The 18,852-nt window shown below is 40.3% G+C and overlaps 2 protein-coding genes across 3 annotated transcripts in view; one reads left to right on the top strand and one right to left on the bottom strand.

Moving 5' to 3' along the window:
• Positions 1-13,806, top strand: part of LOC109519750 (voltage-dependent calcium channel gamma-1 subunit) — a 14,984-nt gene extending 1,178 nt beyond the window's left edge. The window contains exons 2-4 of the mRNA XM_019876466.1: positions 11,303-11,377; positions 12,341-12,487; positions 12,561-13,806. Coding sequence (XP_019732025.1) covers positions 11,303-11,377; positions 12,341-12,487; positions 12,561-12,793 — 455 coding nt within the window. The 3' untranslated portion in view covers positions 12,794-13,806. The remainder of the gene's footprint in view (positions 1-11,302; positions 11,378-12,340; positions 12,488-12,560) is intronic.
• Positions 13,807-14,768: 962 nt separating this feature from the next.
• Positions 14,769-18,852, bottom strand: part of helz (helicase with zinc finger) — a 41,075-nt gene continuing 36,991 nt past the window's right edge. For both annotated transcript variants that reach the window (XM_019876525.1, XM_019876526.1), the window contains 2 exons: positions 18,377-18,674; positions 14,769-17,958 (listed from right to left, as the gene is read on the bottom strand). In XM_019876525.1, the coding sequence (XP_019732084.1) occupies positions 17,603-17,958; positions 18,377-18,674 (654 nt within the window). In that variant the 3' untranslated portion in view covers positions 14,769-17,602. The remainder of the gene's footprint in view (positions 17,959-18,376; positions 18,675-18,852) is intronic.

Below are 18,852 nucleotides of genomic sequence, written 5' to 3'. Positions count from 1 at the left end.
AGATAGATAGATATTCATCTCTCTCTCGCTCTATCTATCTATCTATCTATCTATCTATCTATCTATCTATCTATCTATCTATCTATCTATCTATCTATCTATCTATCTATCTATCTATCTATCTATCTATCTATCTATCTATCTATCTATCTATCTATCTATCTATCTATCTATCTATCTATCTATCTATCTATCTATCTATCTATCTATCTATCTTTTGATAGATAGATAGATAGAAGCTCACAGTGCAGAGGTGTTCCAGGTTCAATTCCAGCTCCGACCTCCTGTGTGGAATTTGCATGTTGTCCCCGGGCCTGCGTGGGTTTTCTCCGGGTACTCCGGTTTCCTCCCACATTCCAAAACCATGCATGGCAGGTTAATGGAACACTCTAAATTGTCCCGAAGTTTGAGTGTGAGCGCGGATGGTTGTTCGTCTCTGTGTTCCCTGCGATTGGCTGACAACCAGTTCAGGGTGTCCCCCGCCTACTGCCCTAAGATGGCTGGGATAGGCTCCAGCAGCCCTGGCGACCCTTGTGAGGATTAGCGGAACAGAAAACTGATGGATGGATAGATATTTCGATGTAGATATAGATAGATAATTAAAATGATGGATTTAACATAATAAAAGAGAGTAACTGTTTGTGACTCAAATATTCCTGACGCAAATACGGCTTATGATGAGAATTTACAGCCAAGGTTTATTCCGATGCTTTTCAAGAGTGCAAAAATAAAAGGCAGAGTTCAAAAATAACCTGAGTCTAAAGGTGGAAACTGAAATCCACCGTTCAAAATGTCGACTTGTATACTGAATGTGTATAAGCGAGATTTGGGTTTCTGCACTTGAGAAACACGGTTGAAGAAAGCATTTGAGAGTTTTCCCCCTCTGTGTTCCACTCTCTGATTTTAAAACATGAATATGCTGTGCAAATTTGCTGTGGAGCATCAAAATGACAAATGAGGCCATCAGTGCTCCTTTTTGGGACACAGAAAACATCTGAGCCTCCTGCGACGGCCTTAGAAATAGTAAGATAAAACACTTAGCGAGCTGCATTGTTTAACGAATTTACATTTTTTAAAACATTATAAGAAAACTTTTGTTGTTGCTGTTGGAAAGATGAGTTTCCAGTTTTTCAAACACAATCTAATTTTTGGAGCTCAATAAACAACGTCATTCATGTTCATCAACAAAAGATGAAGGATATCTTGTTTCAGGCTGTAATTAGTCCAGTGATGATTGTCTCCATCCATTTCATGTTTCAAAAGCCCATAAAAAGCTTCAGATTTTACAGTAAGTACGGCGCGTGCGAACAGGTTACCTTCTTGCTTCTGGGGCATTCAGACGACTACAGCTAATTGCAACTAATTCTGTTAGCCGAATCATTTTCAGGTCCACATAAATAAGCCTGATTAGCAGCCATCGCTGTGCCGATGTTTACGAACAGGGTAAACTTGCTTGAGAGTCGTGACCCTCGCTGGGCTGCTCCGAGTCTGCTTGCTGTATTTGGAGAGGAACGTTATTGTTTATCACAGCCGTAGGTCTTTCAGGGCGGTGTCAAAAGCCAGTGATAAAAAGCAGGACTAATACCATTAGCAATGCAGTGAGATGAAATGTAGCCTGAGCTACTGTAAAGGTCTTATTGTAGATTTCAGGATTACAGGTCAGCCTCTGCAGCCTGACGTTATTTACTTGTCGGAATTTGAAACCATTTTTCCTATTTGAAATAACGGAAGGAAAAATTGTCTGTTCCAGCATCAAACTATTATATCCTAAAATTTAACTACAGGTAAATTTTAAGTACATTTTAAGTGTGAAAAGAAATTAACCACTCTTATGTGTACAACATAACACAAAACTTTACAAAAGACGCATCTTAGCTCCTTGAATATGAGTCGGCTTACATCACATAACTTGTGTGCAATCTTTGTCATTTCTCACGTTCTTCTTCTGCTGTCAGCCCATTCTTACTTAGAGGGTTCCACTTGATCGAAAGACATTCCTTCCAAAGCCAATCGTTGCATCGCAGCTCAAAGGAATGAGAAAGGAATTATGAGAATGTTGCTTTGATTATTATGTGACCATCACAGCAGACATAAAATGTGGACAATGAACTCAGTATGGCTCCAGACGGAAACCTTTGTCGTATTTATATAATGCATTTTGTACAGTATATCTGATGTGATGTGATGTGATGTGATGCTATGTCAAGTCTGCGGCAGGCAGTCATTAGAGATACAAATATAGGCCCCGTGAATACTCAGCTGTTGTTGCTGGCAGCCGTGGCGGGCAAGTGTTCACAACCGGTCCGAGTCTCCTCTTGAGTGACTGCGCCACCTGTAAGAAGCCAACTGAGCTCCAAACTTTGTTACCCCACTAGAGCAAGAATTCGCCCTGCTGCCTTCACATTTCCAGACGTTCAAATTACCACACACTCAACAAAAGTTGCGAGGCGTAATGCCGTGACGTGAAACGGCTGCGGCCATTTGGCCTCCGTTATGGGCTCACCGGACATTCTCTTCGAGGGAGAGGACACATGGGGACAGCCGGCCTTCTCTGTGGCACGTGGAGCGTGGGGGATTTCCCATTTGGAGTGTCATCGCTCTGAAATAATGATCAACTCAACAGCCATTTTGTTAGGTACATCTAATTAGTTCCAATATAAACACCGAAAGGCTCACACTTCACCACTTTGAGAATAAGCACCATTTTGGTGGCGTGCGCATGTGTCAACCATTGAGAACCAACCAACAGAGCTGAAGTTGTCGTCATTCGCGTGATCTTATAAAGTAACAAGAACCACCCTGTGATGACAATAAATAAAAAAGCAACTAGAACCAAGAATAGCCCTTTGCTGTGGTGAAAACAAAAAGATTATAGTGACATAAAATTTGCTCAAATATGACTATTTTAAGATAAGATAAGATAAGAAAAGAAAAACTTTATTTGTCTCACAATGGAGAAATTCCCAAACGTCCTGATATGATCCCTGGATAAGATGACTCAGAAGGTCCATTAGGAACAAGAGTGGCTTCAAAGAGCTTGTCAACACAGCCGACTGCAATAAACAAATGTGATTGTTGCCTAGTTGGCTTGTGGCAGCATATGTTGTCTGATAATTGCATGTAAATTTATGACTAAACACGATGTAACTAGAATGGCTCAAGCCTCGACCAAGCTTAAAGTGCACAGGGGGCATGGCCTGGTTGGCTAACAGCGAAGGGGAGCCAGCAGCCCGGAGTGATCAACTGTTGATTGCAGGACGTTAAGGAACTGACCCCGCACCAACTGGACCAAAGTCAGCTATGTGAAACATTGCACCACCGACTGCCCCATAATAACAAATGTCAAAAGATTTTTTTTTCACCTCACTGTTATCCCAACTGTTTCCTAGTTAGAAGGGTACTTTCTCGATCGTGGAAGATTACCTAAAATTTTAGGATCAGAGGGTCGGCCCTATTTCTTTTTTCTTTTAATTGCTGATACAGATTGTAACCCGTGTATATGTGCCTTTGTCCAGATACTTAGCAAAATGCAAGGGGCTTTTCATTGGCCCATGTGCAACTCCTCAACAAAGTTTTGTTAATTTGCACGGCTGGTCCTTGTTCACACAGAACTATAATATTGTAATTTTGTGCAGCTGGGAACATTTTGATGGAAACACAAAACAGTGCCAAGTGCTATCTGCACATTTATCCAGATTCTCACCAAAATTTAAGTGCGGTAGTTCTTATTTGGTATGCCACCCTTCTCCAAATTTGATGTAAATTAGCTTCTTAATAGAAGCCAATGAAAAAAATGAAATACTGCTAGCTACTAACTCATGATTTTGCAAAGCAATAATGACAAGATGATTGCCTTTTGGTGGCGGAATAATAAAAAAATATATATAATAATAACAGAGAGAGTCACATGGGTCAACATTGATTGAAATAGATCCTGAGCATAAATCCTACACGTAATAATTCTCTCTCTCTCTCTCACACTCACACACAGACACAAACATTCAAAGGCACATATGGATTAGGTGAATGAAGGGAAGTCACTTGGCCTCCAAAGCATTCCAGAGCTTTTTTGCCCTAAAAAACAAGCCTGAATGTAGTGAGATATGAAATCTCCTGACATTATGTTCTTAAAAACTTGTGTGAAAAGAATGACAGAATGTGAAGCAATGATTCAAATGTCCTAAAACATGCAAATATTTACAAAATACAGCAAACACTCAAAGCTATATATAATTCACAAAGATTGACAAGGTTTGAAGTCAAACTACAGTCAATAAGTGTGTCCTCCAAATTGGATCTTGTTGCTAAGTAACCATCTTTTTTCCCCTCCTTAATAAATAACAAGTTCAGCTTTGCTTTCATTGGAAATATTTTTAACACAGAGGAGCTTCTTTTTTCCTTATTTGTTTTTTGGCAGGACCTTATACGAAGACACTTTGCAGTAGGGCGGCCTGAGGAGGAACAAATTAAATTTTGGTACACTTTAAATATGTGAATCCAGGATTTTGTTATGTTTTTCCATTAAAAAAAAAAACAAAAAAAGAGAAGTCAGTGGATACTGGATGAGTCATGTCAAAAGGCAATCGAATACAACAGATCTGCAAAGGTATATCAGTGGTTTATATCATATATTTCCCATATACTTACTTGACTTATTCACCGTTCCGCATGACATTCTTTCAACTCATCTTAATGGTTTCAGTGAGGGGAAAATTCCCCCAGTACGGTTCATAAAATTCAAACAGGGAAATGATCAGCATTTCCAAGTAAAAGCACTGCACTGATGTATCACAGTGAGATTGCATGGAAAGCGGGATTAAGAATCCACAAAAACGTTCGTTTTTTTTTGGCCTAAAAACGCCTTACTATACATGGGCGTTTTTGAGGGGCTAAAAACGCCTTACAATACATGATCGTTTTTTGAGGGGCTAAAAACGGCTTACTATACATGGTCATTTTTATTCGGCTGAAAACACCTTACTATACATAATCATTTTTTGAATGGCGAAAAACGCCTTACTATACATGGCCTTTTTTTTTCGGCTAAAAACGCCTTACTTATACATGGTAATTTTTTTCGGCGAAAAATGCCTTGCTATACATGGTAGTTTTTTGAGGGGCTTCACAGTGAGATTGCATAGAAAGCGGGATTAAGAATCCACAAAAACGTTCGTTTTTTTTGGCCTAAAAACGCCTTACTTACATGGGCGTTTTTTGAGGGGCTAAAAACGCCTTACTATACATGGTCGTTTTTTGAGGGGCTAAAAACACCTTACAATACATGATCGTTTTTTGAGGGGCTAAAAACGGCTTACTATACATGGTCATTTTTATCCGGCTGAAAACATCTAACTATACATAGTCATTTTTTGAGTGACGAAAAACGCCTTACTATACATGGTAATTTTTTTTGGCTAAAAACTCCCTTACAGATACATGGTCGTTTTTTTCGGCTAAAAACGCCTTACTATACATGGGCGTTTTTGAGGGGCTAAAAACGCCTTACTATACATGGTCGTTTTTTCCGGCGAAAAACGCCTTACTAGACATGCTCATTTTTTGAGTGGCGAAAAACGCCTTACTATACGTGGTAATTTTTTTCGGCTAAAAACTCCCTTACAGATACATGGTCGTTTTTTTTCGGTGAAAAACGCTTTCTATACATGGTCTTTTTTTGAGGGGCTAAAAACACTTTCCTATACATAGTCGTTTTTTGAGGGGCTAAAAACGCCATACGATACATGGTCATTTTTATTCGGCTGAAAACGCCTTACTATACATGGTCGTTTTTTGAGGGGCTAAAAACACCTTACTATACATGGTCGTTTTTTGAGGGGCTCAAAACGCCTTACTATTCATGGTCATTTTTTTCGGCCGAAAACGCCTTACTATACATGGTCGTTTTTTGAGTGGCGAAAAACGCCTTACAAAACATGGTCGCTTTTTTCTGGCTTAAAATGCCTTACAATACTTGGTCGTTTTTTTCAACTAAAAACGCCTTACTAAACATGGTGTTTTTATTCGGATGAAAATGGCCCACGATACATGGTCGTTTTTTTCGGCTAAAAACGCCTTACTATACATGGTCGTTTTTTGAGTGGCGAAAAACGCCTTACAAAACATGGTCATTTTTTTGGGGTTAAAACGCCTTACTATCATGGTTGTTTTTTTCGGCTGAAAACGCCTTACTATACATGGTCGTTTTTTGAGGGACTAAAAACACCTCTCTATACATGTGGTTTGTTTTTCGGCTAAAAACGCCATACTAAACATGGTCGTTTTTTGAGTGGCTAAAAACGCCTTACTATACATGGTCATTTCTTTTGGCGAAAAACGCCTTACAAAACATGGTCATTTTTTTCTGGCTTGAAATGCCTTACAATACTTGGTCGTTTTTTTCAACTAAAAACGCCTTACTATACATGGTCGTTTTTTTCAGCTAAAAACGCCTTACCATACATGGTCGTTTTTTTCAGCTAAAAACGCCTTACCATACATGGTCGTTTTTTTCAGCTAAAAACGCCTTACCATACATGGTCGTTTTTTTCAGCTAAAAACGCCTTACCATACATGGTCGTTTTTTTCAGCTAAAAACGCCTTACCATACATGGTCGTTTTTTTCAGCTAAAAACGCCTTACCATACATGGTCGTTTTTTATGGCTGAAAACGCCTTACTATACATAGTTGTTTTTTGAGGGGCTAAAAACGCCTTACTATCCATGGTCATTTCTTTTGGCGAAAAACCCCCTTACCATACAAGGTCGTTTTTTTCGGCTAAAAATGCCTTACTATACATGGTCGTTTTTTGAGGGGCTAAAAAAGCCTGACTAAAATTGTCATTTTTTGAGGGGCTGAAAACACCATACTATACATGGTCGTTTTTTCCGGCTGAAAACGCCTTCCTGTACATGGTCGTATTTTGAGGGGCTGAAAACGCCTTAATATACATGGTCGTTTTTTTCGGCTAAAAACGCCTTACTATACATGGTTATTTTTTTCGGCCACAACTTACTATACATGGTCATTTCTTTTGGCTAAAAACCCCCTTGCGATGATACATGGTTGTTTTTTTGAGGCTAAAAACGCCTTACAATACATGGTCGTTTTTTTAAGGGGCTAAAAAGTCCCTATGATACATGGTCGTTTTTTTTCGTCTAAAATGCCTTACTATACATGGTCGTTTTTTGAGGAGCTAAAAACACCTCTCTATACATGTTTTTTTTCAGCTAAAAACGCCATAATAAACATGGTCGTTTTTTGAGGGGCTAAAAACGCCTTACTATACTTGGTCATTTTTTTGGGGTTAAAACGCCTTACTATACATGGTTGTTTTGTTCGGCTGAAAACGCCTTACTATACATGGTCGTTTTTTGAGGGGCTGAAAACGCCTTCCTACACATGGTCGTTTTTCGAGGGGCTAAAAACGCCTTACTATACATGGTCACTTCTTTTGGCTAAAAACCCCCTTACCATACATGGTCGTTTTTTGAGTGGCTAAAAACCCCCTTACCATACATGGTCGTTTTTTGAGTGGCTAAAAACCCCCTTACCATACATGGTCGTTTTTTGAGTGGCTAAAAACCCCCTTACCATACATGGTCGTTTTTTGAGTGGCTAAAAACCCCCTTACCATACATGGTCGTTTTTTGAGTGGCTAAAAACCCCCTTACCATACATGGTCGTTTTTTGAGTGGCTAAAAACCCCCTTACCATACATGGTCGTTTTTTGAGTGGCTAAAAACCCCCTTACCATACATGGTCGTTTTTTGAGTGGCTAAAAACCCCCTTACCATACATGGTCGTTTTTTGAGTGGCTAAAAACCCCCTTACCATACATGGTCGTTTTTTGAGTGGCTAAAAACCCCCTTACCATACATGGTCGTTTTTTGAGTGGCTAAAAACCCCCTTACCATACATGGTCGTTTTTTGAGTGGCTAAAAACCCCCTTACCATACATGGTCGTTTTTTGAGTGGCTAAAAACCCCCTTACCATACATGGTCGTTTTTTTCGGCTGAAAACGCCTTACTATACATGGTTATTTTTTTTCGGCCAAAACTTACTATACATGGTCACTTCTTTTGGCTAAAAACCCCCTTACCATACATGGTCGTTTTTTTCGGCTGAAAACGCCATCCTATACATGGTCGTTTTTTGAGTGGCTAAAAACCCCCTTACAATACATGGTTGTTTTTTTCAGCTAAAAACGTCTTACTAAACATGGTCGTTTTTTTCAGATGAAGACGCCTTAATATAAATGGTCGTTTTTTTTTGGCTAAAAAGGCCCTATGATACATGATCGTTTTTTACGGCTAAAAACGCTGACTATACATGGTTGTTTTTTTAAGGGGCTAAAAAGGCCCTACGATACATGGTCGTTTTTTTTCGGCTAAAATGCCTTACTATACATGGTTGTTTTTTGAGGGGCTAAAAAAGGCCTTACTATACATGGCCGTTTTTTTCGGCTAAAAACGCCTTACTATACATGGTCGTTTTTTTCGGCTAAAAACGCCTTACTATACATGGTCGTTTTTTTCGGCTAAAAACGCCTTACTATACATGGTCGGTTTTTTCGGCGAAAAACGCCTGACTAAACATGGTTGTTTTTTTTCGGATGTAAACGCCTTACTGTATTCACGGTCGTTTTTTTTGGCTAAAAATGCCCTACGATACATGGTCGTTTTTTTTCGGCTAAAAGCGCTTACTATACATGGTCGTTTTGTTTCTCATTGCACAACCCGCATCACTGACATGCACTTGACTTTGCACAAGCTAATGCAATAGCATATTGTCATAACGGCTTTTCTGTTACATGCGTCAACGTTCTCACTCCATCTCACAAAGATGTGCTTTCAGAAACAGGATGCCTTGAAATAAAAAGCTCACTTTGTGTCACATGACAGAGCTTTATTGTGCGCCTCTTCTGTCCATGCGCAATGGAACCTGAATATGTCTATACTAATTACATATCCGCATGCGCGGCACCACTACACAAATAGCTTCCACCATTTCGGGAAAGGCGGCGCAGAGGGCGAGTGGTTAGCAGTTCCTCTGTTGTCGGCTTGAATCTGGGCTCCATTGCTTCTGCGCGGAGTTTGCATGTTCTCCCTGTGCTTGCCGGAGTTTTAATTATAATATATTAATTTATGAGAAGATACTGATCATGTTCATCATTTCTCACAATAATTAGAAAACAGATCATTATCAGCAGTCAACACCATCTTTGTACATGTTTGCCAGTCTTCACATTTTCCAAATGAACGCTACTACAACATTTGTCAAAATTCACAATGTCCCACCACTGGTAAGTTATTTCTTGAAGGACCGCACAGGCTAATATGGTCGATAGGGGCTACCAGGTTCCCTTGGGCACCACGTTGGTGACCCCAAGGCTCAAACACTTTTTTTCTTTGAGGAGCATTTGTGCTTATCAATGACTTCATTTGAACTTTGGAGTACTACACTGGCAGTGCCCATACTATTTATTATTGGTCTATATGTGCCCTGTGATTGACAACTGAGCCAAGCCATTGCAAGCACAGGGAGTGTCTGAAAATTCCACACCTGGAGACCAAAGCTAAGATTCGAGCAGTAAACTTCACAACTTTCCACGTTGATCAAGTCCATAAGCACAAGTGGTCGGATGTTGACTCACAATCTCGCTCCTTGTTCATACCCAAGGTGCTGGATGGGTTTAGGTCATGGCTCTTAAGTACTACCACTCAAAAAAATAAAAATGTGTCTTTATGGACTTTGCTTTGTTCATTGAGAATAGAAACTTCCCTAAGTGTTGCCACAAAGTTGAAAGCATTCAATTGTCCAAAATGTCTTTGGGAGATGAGAAATGAAAGATGCAATGGTCACCGCAATCTCTTATTGAAAAATACAATTGATTCATCAAATTGATTAATATGACTTAAGAGTTCTCTCTTTTTTTTCTATATCATGTGTCTTGACCTTCAAGGTGTCAGATGTGGTCTTGTGGTAGAAGCATGTCGGAGAGACGTGAGACAGTGGGAAGTTACTTATAGACTTACATATTCACACTGTACAGTGACAACAGGTGGAGCTTAATGTATACCAAGTTACAGTACATGAGGCAAAACTTTTTGGAGAAGATTTTGAGGCTGAGCAATAAATATCACGGAACATAACTTACATTGACAGTTCAGTCAACAGCTCTTCTTATTGCTTGCTTAATGCAAAGTATCGCGCATGAGCTCTAAGTATGAAGTTCTAAAACGAAATGCCAGCTGTCACCTCGCAACATATACACGGAGGTGTTAATATGCCAAAGCTCTTTGAATAATTTGTTACATTTTTCCACTCAACAAGAAATTACAGCTCAGCCTCCGAAGTCGAACGCAATCAGTTCAAGGACGCTGTTCACCTCTCATTTGTTGCGACTTGAGTAATTTCTCATAGCAAATAAATAAAGGTCATAAAAGTACTGTAATGTGTTCCAGTTCCAAACAGTCATTTTCAGCAAAGTAAGACTTTGACTTTTTGTTTTATGTGTCATACAAGTTTGTAATGGAACAAAACAGTGAAATTCACGTTGCCAATGTCATGCATCTCACTTTCTTACTTGTCACTAGTGCAAAGACATCTTAAACCCTTTATCACAAAAAAGAAAAAAAAAAACTAAACCTTTGATAGCACCCTGCAATTGGCTGGTAACCATTCCAGGGCGTATCCTGATTCTCGACCCAAGTCAACTGACATGGGCCAATTTAGCGTGGTTTTGAAAAGGCAAGGTTTCAATATACTGGCTGTCACCGGTACTAAGTTCTTCTCTTCTTTTTTGAGAGAATTTCTAAGCAGGGCACAATATGATTGGTTGCTTGCAGAGTTGAGTAAACCACAAGCATCTTTGAAGTTAATTGCCACTTTTTGCTCTGTTAAAGTGCACGGTCCTAAAAAAAACAAAACAAAACAAAACAAAAAAACAGCTCACAGGTGATGGGAGACTGTGACTCACTATAAAGAATGTAAGCAGAAGAAAAATCTTAACATTTATTTGTCAAAATTAACATGCCCGCGCTTGGCCGCAACGCCAATGAGATACATTGTACTGAAAACGGATGGATGGACTTTGGCAATAAACCATATTTCAGTTTTACTGCTTTGGATGGTTACGTCACCTCCTCTCTCTTCTCCCAATTCCATTCATCCAAATAAAAGCTGTTCATTTACGGCAGATATTAATATGTCAATGTCTTCTTCAAATCGCTATATTATTACACACATCGTAAATGAGCGAATATGTGACTAAACTAACGGTTGTTGTCTGATCCCCTCAGATGAAAACTGCACGTACTTCGGCCACTTTACACCTGGACAGGATACTGAGATTTTCGAACACAAAACGCAGAAAGGTGAGTCCCTGACTGTGTTTGACACAACCTCCCACAATGCTCGCTTTTTAATGCCACCCCCGCCCACGTCACCCCGACACGAATTCTCCAGAGGCTGCTGCTTTCAATCTGTCATCGTGCGCTTGCACTGCCTTGCCGCGTTTGCATTCCCAGCTGTCCCCGCTGCAGCAGATGCAACGGATGGGGCAAATGCGTGCATTAAGTTGCGCACGCCTCCACACACGAAAGTAAAGATGCAGACATTCTTAACATATGCGACCTCCACCCCCATCCTCCGTCACTCAAAAAGCATCTATCAGCGCCGCGGGGGACACGGACGCTGCAAGTTTTTCTCGAATGATTGCCTCATTGTTGTGTTATTCATTCTTGTGTGAGTGCTGTGTTGGTATACCGTCGCGGTGCATGATCGCGACACGGTCACGTCACCGCAAACGGCCCTACAGTTAAATGTACTGTGAGAAAGAATTCACTGAGGGAAAAGAATAAAACATCAAGAGGAAGACTTGCAATCCGAATGAAGGAAGCGCTAAAGTCATTGCTTAGTAATGTTTACAACTCCTGCGATTGGCTGGCAAACAGTGTGTCCCCCGCCTACTGCCCGATGACGGTTGGGATAGGCTCCAGCACCCCCCGCGAACCCTTGTGAGGATAAGCGGATCGGAAAATGGATGGATGGATGGATGGATGATTAGAACTCTTATCAATGTTATTACCCTCGATCTCCTGATTTAAGCAACACAGACACAGTATTATCTGGAGATCTGCATTTGTACTCTGTAATATTGGTGCCCCAACCCAAGTATCAGCGCTTAGGTGAGTTGTGTGTGCGTGTGCCATGCTTGCATGAAAAAAAAAAATCGACATTTAAATTGCAGTGGAAGCCCTTGAGTAAGAATCCCCGGTTGTTCCGTTTTTTTTATCAATGAATGGAAAAAAAAAGAAATGACTGATTTCTTGTGACAGAGTACAACATCTCCGCTGCGGCCATCTCCATCTTCGGTGTGGCCTTCATGATCTTAGGGTCGCTGTGTTTGATCGGCTCATGCACGGGTAAAGGAAAAGGAAGATTCTACCTCCTCAAACCTTCCGGAATGTTTTTTGCCTTTTCAGGTAGGTTCCCCCGATTACAACACATCATCTGCGCCGCCGCCATTTATGATTACGTTTTTTTTTTTCTTTGCAGGTCTGTGTTCGTTCATTTCACTGGAGGTGATGCGGCAGTCGGTCAAACGCATGATCGAAAGTGAGGACACCATCTGGATCCAGTACTACTACAGCTGGTCCTTCGGTTGCGCTTGCGCCGGCTTCGTCCTGCTCTTTCTCACTGGCATTGCCCTCCTCATCCTCTCCATGCCACAAATGCCCAGGAACCCTTGGGAGACCTGCATGGATGCCGAGCCCGAGCAAGTGGAGTGACAAGCCGACCCATTATTCGCAGTGAGGAGAACAACAGTTGCAAGGACCGTAGCCGTGATGGGAAGTTTACCTCTCAACCATTAAACAATTAGAATGTAGGTCTTTTGTATCATTTCTAAAATTGGTACGAGAAATGTAAATTGAGCATGTCATCTCCTGAACCCCATTGATGGAGCACACAGAAGCCCCTCGTTGACATGCAGGAAGACAGACTGGGCTATCCGGTTTATTGCAATTTTACATAAAACGGCCAAAATGTTAGATAAGCCCGCACAATGAAATGTATTTCCTGTTCTCACAATTTTTGATACTCTTGAGTTTTTATTAGGGTGTGCAAGCGTACCTCAGTCAAGTTTTTGCCGACTTAATGAGGCCACATTCAATTTAACCGCCCCCTCCCATGACTTGTCATCAAAGAGTTTCATAATGCGACCATGGTGTGATTTGTTAAGAATTATGCAGTGCATGAAGCCTCTTGCCTTATGTATGATATATTGTACATATTTGATGTTCCTCTTCTCATTTATTTTTGGGGTATTTCACAAGTCATTGCACAACTAAAAACAAAGATAATCAAATATCTTGTCTTTGCAGTTTATTCAATTAAATATAAGTTGAATATGGTTTCATCTTTGTTTTCTGTTTAACACGGCGTCCCACCTTCTTTGTAAATGGGTTTGTAATTTTGTGATTTTTTTTTTCTTTCGGTGTGCAAAACTGACAAATTCAATTTTGGCGATACATGCATTTTGGGATAGTGACTGACTGTATGACAACACCATCAGATTCAATGTTTTGACACACAAACAGAAGGCTAATTAACCTGAGAGTCATGAACTACTTCTTTTCCTCCATGTATGAGAGCACCATCAGATTTTTTTTTTTTTTTAATAGATACATACACATGCATTTTAGTGGCTTTTCCTAGGTGTTATTCATAAGGTTGACCTTTGAAATGCTGCATATTTTGTTTGTGTACCTTTTTAATGCAAAATAAATGCTTGGGAAAACTACCTTTGTGTTGATGATGAAATGAGGTCATGGCTCTGCGTGCAAACGTCACCTGGCAGTGATTGAAAATCTAACTTTAGTTAATGTTAGAGGAATCTATGAGCAAAATTGTATCATGTTTAAAGTTTCATTTAATTTGGGCACATCTAAACGTTTGGGTGCGTATCCAGCACCCCCAAATGCCTGTGCACAAAGGCGCCGGCCACCTTTCCACAATTAGCACGTCAATGCAGGTGGGCAATCACAGGGGAGAGGGCGAAACTCGGTCACAAAAGGGGAATGAATAATTTGGGAACAGCGGTTGAACAACATAAGACGAGTTGAGAACACCCATCGCGCCCAGGCGACATTTGTCGTCCGCGAAGTCTGCAACATGTTGATACAGTGTAGACCAGACGGAAAGGCGCCAGTGTACTGGTGGTTCAAAGCTTAAACTCAGGTAACTAATCACTACCGAGGGGCCGGACCGGGGGTGCGGTATGCAAATGTCGGGGGCAGTGTTTTCTTTGTATGTTACAATAAAAGTCGTAATTGGCGGGAAGGGAGCTGGAGTGTGTGATCATCGGAGCAACTACCGTCGTTCACTCTCAGAGATCCGCTCCCGCCGATATTGAAGACAATTTTCCTGAGTGCCAAGTCATTTCTTTAACTTTGTCCGAGAAAATCTCTGACAGTTAGGTACACATTTATGAGTCACTTTTGCATAAACCTAGAATTATTAGATACAAGATTTTATACGCCTGTGTTTAGTGCTTGACGCGTCACTTAAAGACAACTGGGCAAATTCTAATACTGTATAATTAAAAGCACACATTTTTGTTCCATTAATTTTGGTGTGATGGCTAAAATGTAGATTATATAATAAATAACTCAATCAAAATGACTTTTCACACGTTATGTTCAGAGGCGAGCACAAATGTGTCATTTGTTGAGGATGATTATGAAGGAAAAAAATCCCAGCAAATTTCAATAAAAACACTTTAATTGAGAAACAAAGTAAATAACCTTTAAAACACAGTCTAAATCCTTTATTATAACCACCATCAGTTGAAATGGAAAAGAGTAAAACAGATCTATGCAGTACTTTTGCACCCACATGGGTTTATCCATTGGGATTTGGGGGGGTAGGGGGTTGGGGGGGGGGGGTGGACGTGCCGGTGCGGATTCTCTGCAGGGAGGAACAGATGAGAGCAAAGGGATGACAGAAAGAGGTGGACACCATGATCTATCTCTACTGGCTGGGCCAAAGTTGCTCCCCTCATGTGCCGCTCATAAATTGCTCGACTTTTGGATTCTTCAAAAACATGGCAAGCAAATATGTTTCAGGGAAAAAAAATAAGAATACAAAACTGGAGGGAAAAACATTTGAATCCAAGCAACTGATAGTGTGTAATTTAAAAAGTGAGGGGAGGGCAAACGCATCCATCCATCCATTATCTGAAGAAAAAAAAAATCCTTCAATAGTCTTTGGCTCAATGCCTTCTGCCAAGATATATATAAAAAAATGGTTGCTGGAGACGCAGTGACATATTAGTATTGCACAAGTTCAGCCAACGAGCTTCAAACACACCAGGGAGCAACCTCAGCTTGAGCCCTGCTTTGAAACACAAACATAAATGACCGATACATTGTTGAATGACATGTTAGTAAAATAGAACAGCTGGCTTATGTCACATTGTACACATCAAATACACAAGGAAATTTTGACTTGTGGAAATGGTTGATCAAAAATTTGTTTTTCCACACACAATTGATACAAATAAAAACAGGGATAGAAAGTTAAAAAAAAAAAAGACCATGCAATAAAAAGAGAAAAAAATCATGATTGTAGTCTAGCTGCATTGTGGCACAACAGTTGTAGTACAGCAACGTAAATGTAAGTATTGTACAGTGGCGAGGAAGGTGTGTAACAAAAATCGAAGATTGAAGACATTTTAGACGACCGACTGGATTTTGCCTCGGTTTTTTTTTTTTTTTGTTGTCAAACTGCATAATTAAAAAGGACATGACTCTTTGTTTGAATATCATCTACAAAAATCTCCAAATTTAGGGTTTGTGAATACCTAGGAAATGCATATTTACAGGTATGCGTTTATCCAGCGCGATCATACCCTAAGTGACAAGAATGTGGATTTCGGCAATGCATTGTAAGTACCAGCACAAGTCGACAAGGAGGTCCCTTTTCACATTTTAAGAAGTTTAACTGCTGAAGGATAAATCATGGCACAATGGGATGATGTCACTAGTTTGAACAGACAGGGCAGTGAACACAAAATACAGCTGCTTACAGCTTTACAGCTTTTTTTTTTCTTTCTTATTTCATATTATAACAAACAAATAAAACAAAACAAAACTAATAGTCATTGATTGACCCATTGTACTTATAAACCAATTAGGAGCAAATGAAAATCATTTATGAAGTTAGTGAACGATGTCATCTTCACATTGTTAGTAGATTGTCTTATTGTGAAAACATATCAGGGACAGTGTGTGCTAGTCAGATCTCAGCCATATCCAATGCATCTTCATCACAAATGTCAGTGTGTTTATATTTGTAAAAAAAACAAAAAATGTTGACTGGCAGTGTTTCCAATTATGCAGAATGCCACACCAGTTTAACTTCAAGGTCCCCTCCCCCCATATTCACATTCATCAACCATCACAGTACTGCAACATTCTATAGCACGAGACCTTCTTGTCCTTCTGCAAACAGCACGTATCATATCCTTTCTATGACGTTCTTAGATTTCACTGGAGGTTTTGTTCAGCCCAAATAAAATTGCCACAACTCGTGTTTTTAGCGCGAATAAAATGGATTAAAAGTGGCCACAATGGGAGCAGTGAGAGGGTATTGCTACCACGGGATAAAGTACAAAAAAATTAAATAAATCTGCACTGTATTCTGCTGACTGAAAAGTAAAATGTATATTGTTACTTTTTTAAAAGATTAAAAACATGTACAGTATTTCATTACTTTTCTTTTTTTTTTTGAGAGAGAATAAGCCCATATGACGACACCACCCATTCCCCCATTTAAGATCCAAAATGAGCTCAAATAATGGAAGGGAAACCATCAATATATGACAATGTTTCAACAAGCCAAACGTGGAATATATTAGTTTTGGCTGGCTTTCCAGAATGTCCGACATGTCTGAAAGCATAACAAGCGTTGACAATAATTTAAGGACATGTCTGTGGCATACAATTCAGTCATTTATTGTCTTCAATGTACAGATTAGAGGAAACTTGCCTACGTCTATACACTTCTCGATTGTGTCAGCTGACCACTTAGCTTTTGACCGTTGCCACAACTAGAGTAGTACAAAAAAGAAAAAAAAAATCAAGTGAAAGCAACAAACTTGACGGAAATGCAAACACGTGTGTTTAGTAACCATCAAAACCAACTTCAATATGGAAGTAAAAATGCAGGGAAGCTAAGTGGCCAACCAAAATCTCTTTAAAACTGTTAGCTTTTTTTTTCTTAGCATTACGTACAGTACATATACAACTGTAGATAATATAAGTATATATGTTCATATATACATAATGACTATGTATACATACCGGTAATGCATTCATTATATATACTTGTTTTCGTCACAGATATGTGAAACAGGAGAAACTGTTACAAATAAAAAGGTTTAAAATGGAACAGAATGCAGAAAACCTACTGATAGAAACAATTTGTAAATGAACTCATCACTACTTTTTTTTGTATTTTCAGAGACGAGATTTTTCTTTTTTTTTCTTTAGTTTGTTTTTTATTTTAGCATGTATATATAGGGTAGAAGGTGACACTCATTTGAAGTAGGAATAGTAGCCATTGCTACCATCTGAACTTCCTATACTGAGCTCCTGCAGGAGCGAGAGTGGGTCGCTGTTCTTTTTGGCCTGCTCGGGGCGAATGGCTCGTGGTTTGGGCGGAGCGCGGAGGGCACTGGCATAGGACATCGTGGGTGCTTTGTTTAGATTTGGAGCTGCCTGAACAGGCTCTGCGGGAGCCTGTTGTGGCTGCTGCTGCTGCTGCTTGTTGGACATGAGGGGTGGAAACTGTCCGGGGTGCTGAAGGGAGGTGAGTGCGTGGGGATGTGTCTGTTGTGCTGCCGGAGGCTCCGCCTTCACCTGCTCCTCCATCTGACGGAGGGCCTTGGAAGCTGTCAAAACACACACAAAGAAAGAACACTATTATATATGCGGCACCCAAATGGTATATGCTGCCAACAGAAGTGAACTGTGTGTGAATGCTTTTCGATCCAGGTTAAAAACTGTGCATAGGACATCCTCCCAGAAGCTTTGTGGCTTGTCAACGTGTCACAAATCCCTGTTTCACTTTATTATTTGCTTTCAACAGAGTAACGAAATACATTTTCTAATCTCTTAAAAAAGTAGCAATATACATTTTACTCATGATGTAAAAACACATTTGTCGACTCTGCCAAACATGTTAAGCATAATTGGGACAACCATTGCAATCAAAAGAAAGTGATTGTGGCCAACGATGCACAATGGAGGTTCTACTAGTGTACTCAGACATGACAACACGTCTTCTGAAATAATTTTAACTTTGCCTACCGAGAAGTTCCCGATGATGACCGAGGGTCCCACCTCCATTACATGGAATGTTCTGGAACGGACCTGGACCACCACCGTTGCTGGGCCAGAGCTCATGTGAAGGGTAGCCGTAGGGGGGGTGTGGGTGCTGCTGCTGCTGCTGCATGTGTGGATGGGGGTGGTCCTGAGTCCTGTCAGCTGCACAGGACTGGGACTGCTGGGACATGGCATTGTGGCTATTGGCAAGAGAAGGTTGATCGGGGTAGCTGGAGGAAATACGGCGCTGATACAGGGGCCGACCAGGACCTCTGGGTTCATACTGGATACATGAGAAAAAATGAGTAAGGTTAGAAAGACATCTAAAGCAATGCTCGCACAATTATACCTTCATTCCAATGAGAGTGTTTTAGCTTCATCCAAAAAACACACAGGCATTTGGTAACATCAACCATAACAGAGAGGAGGTGCAAGAGATGATATAATAGCCTGCAAAGCGA

The sequence above is a fragment of the Hippocampus comes genome, unplaced genomic scaffold (assembly GCF_001891065.2).
Source record: "Hippocampus comes isolate QL1 unplaced genomic scaffold, H_comes_QL1_v1.1 scaffold51, whole genome shotgun sequence".
Classification (NCBI taxonomy): domain Eukaryota; kingdom Metazoa; phylum Chordata; class Actinopteri; order Syngnathiformes; family Syngnathidae; genus Hippocampus; species Hippocampus comes.
This window is presented reverse-complemented; position numbering and strand designations above follow the sequence as displayed.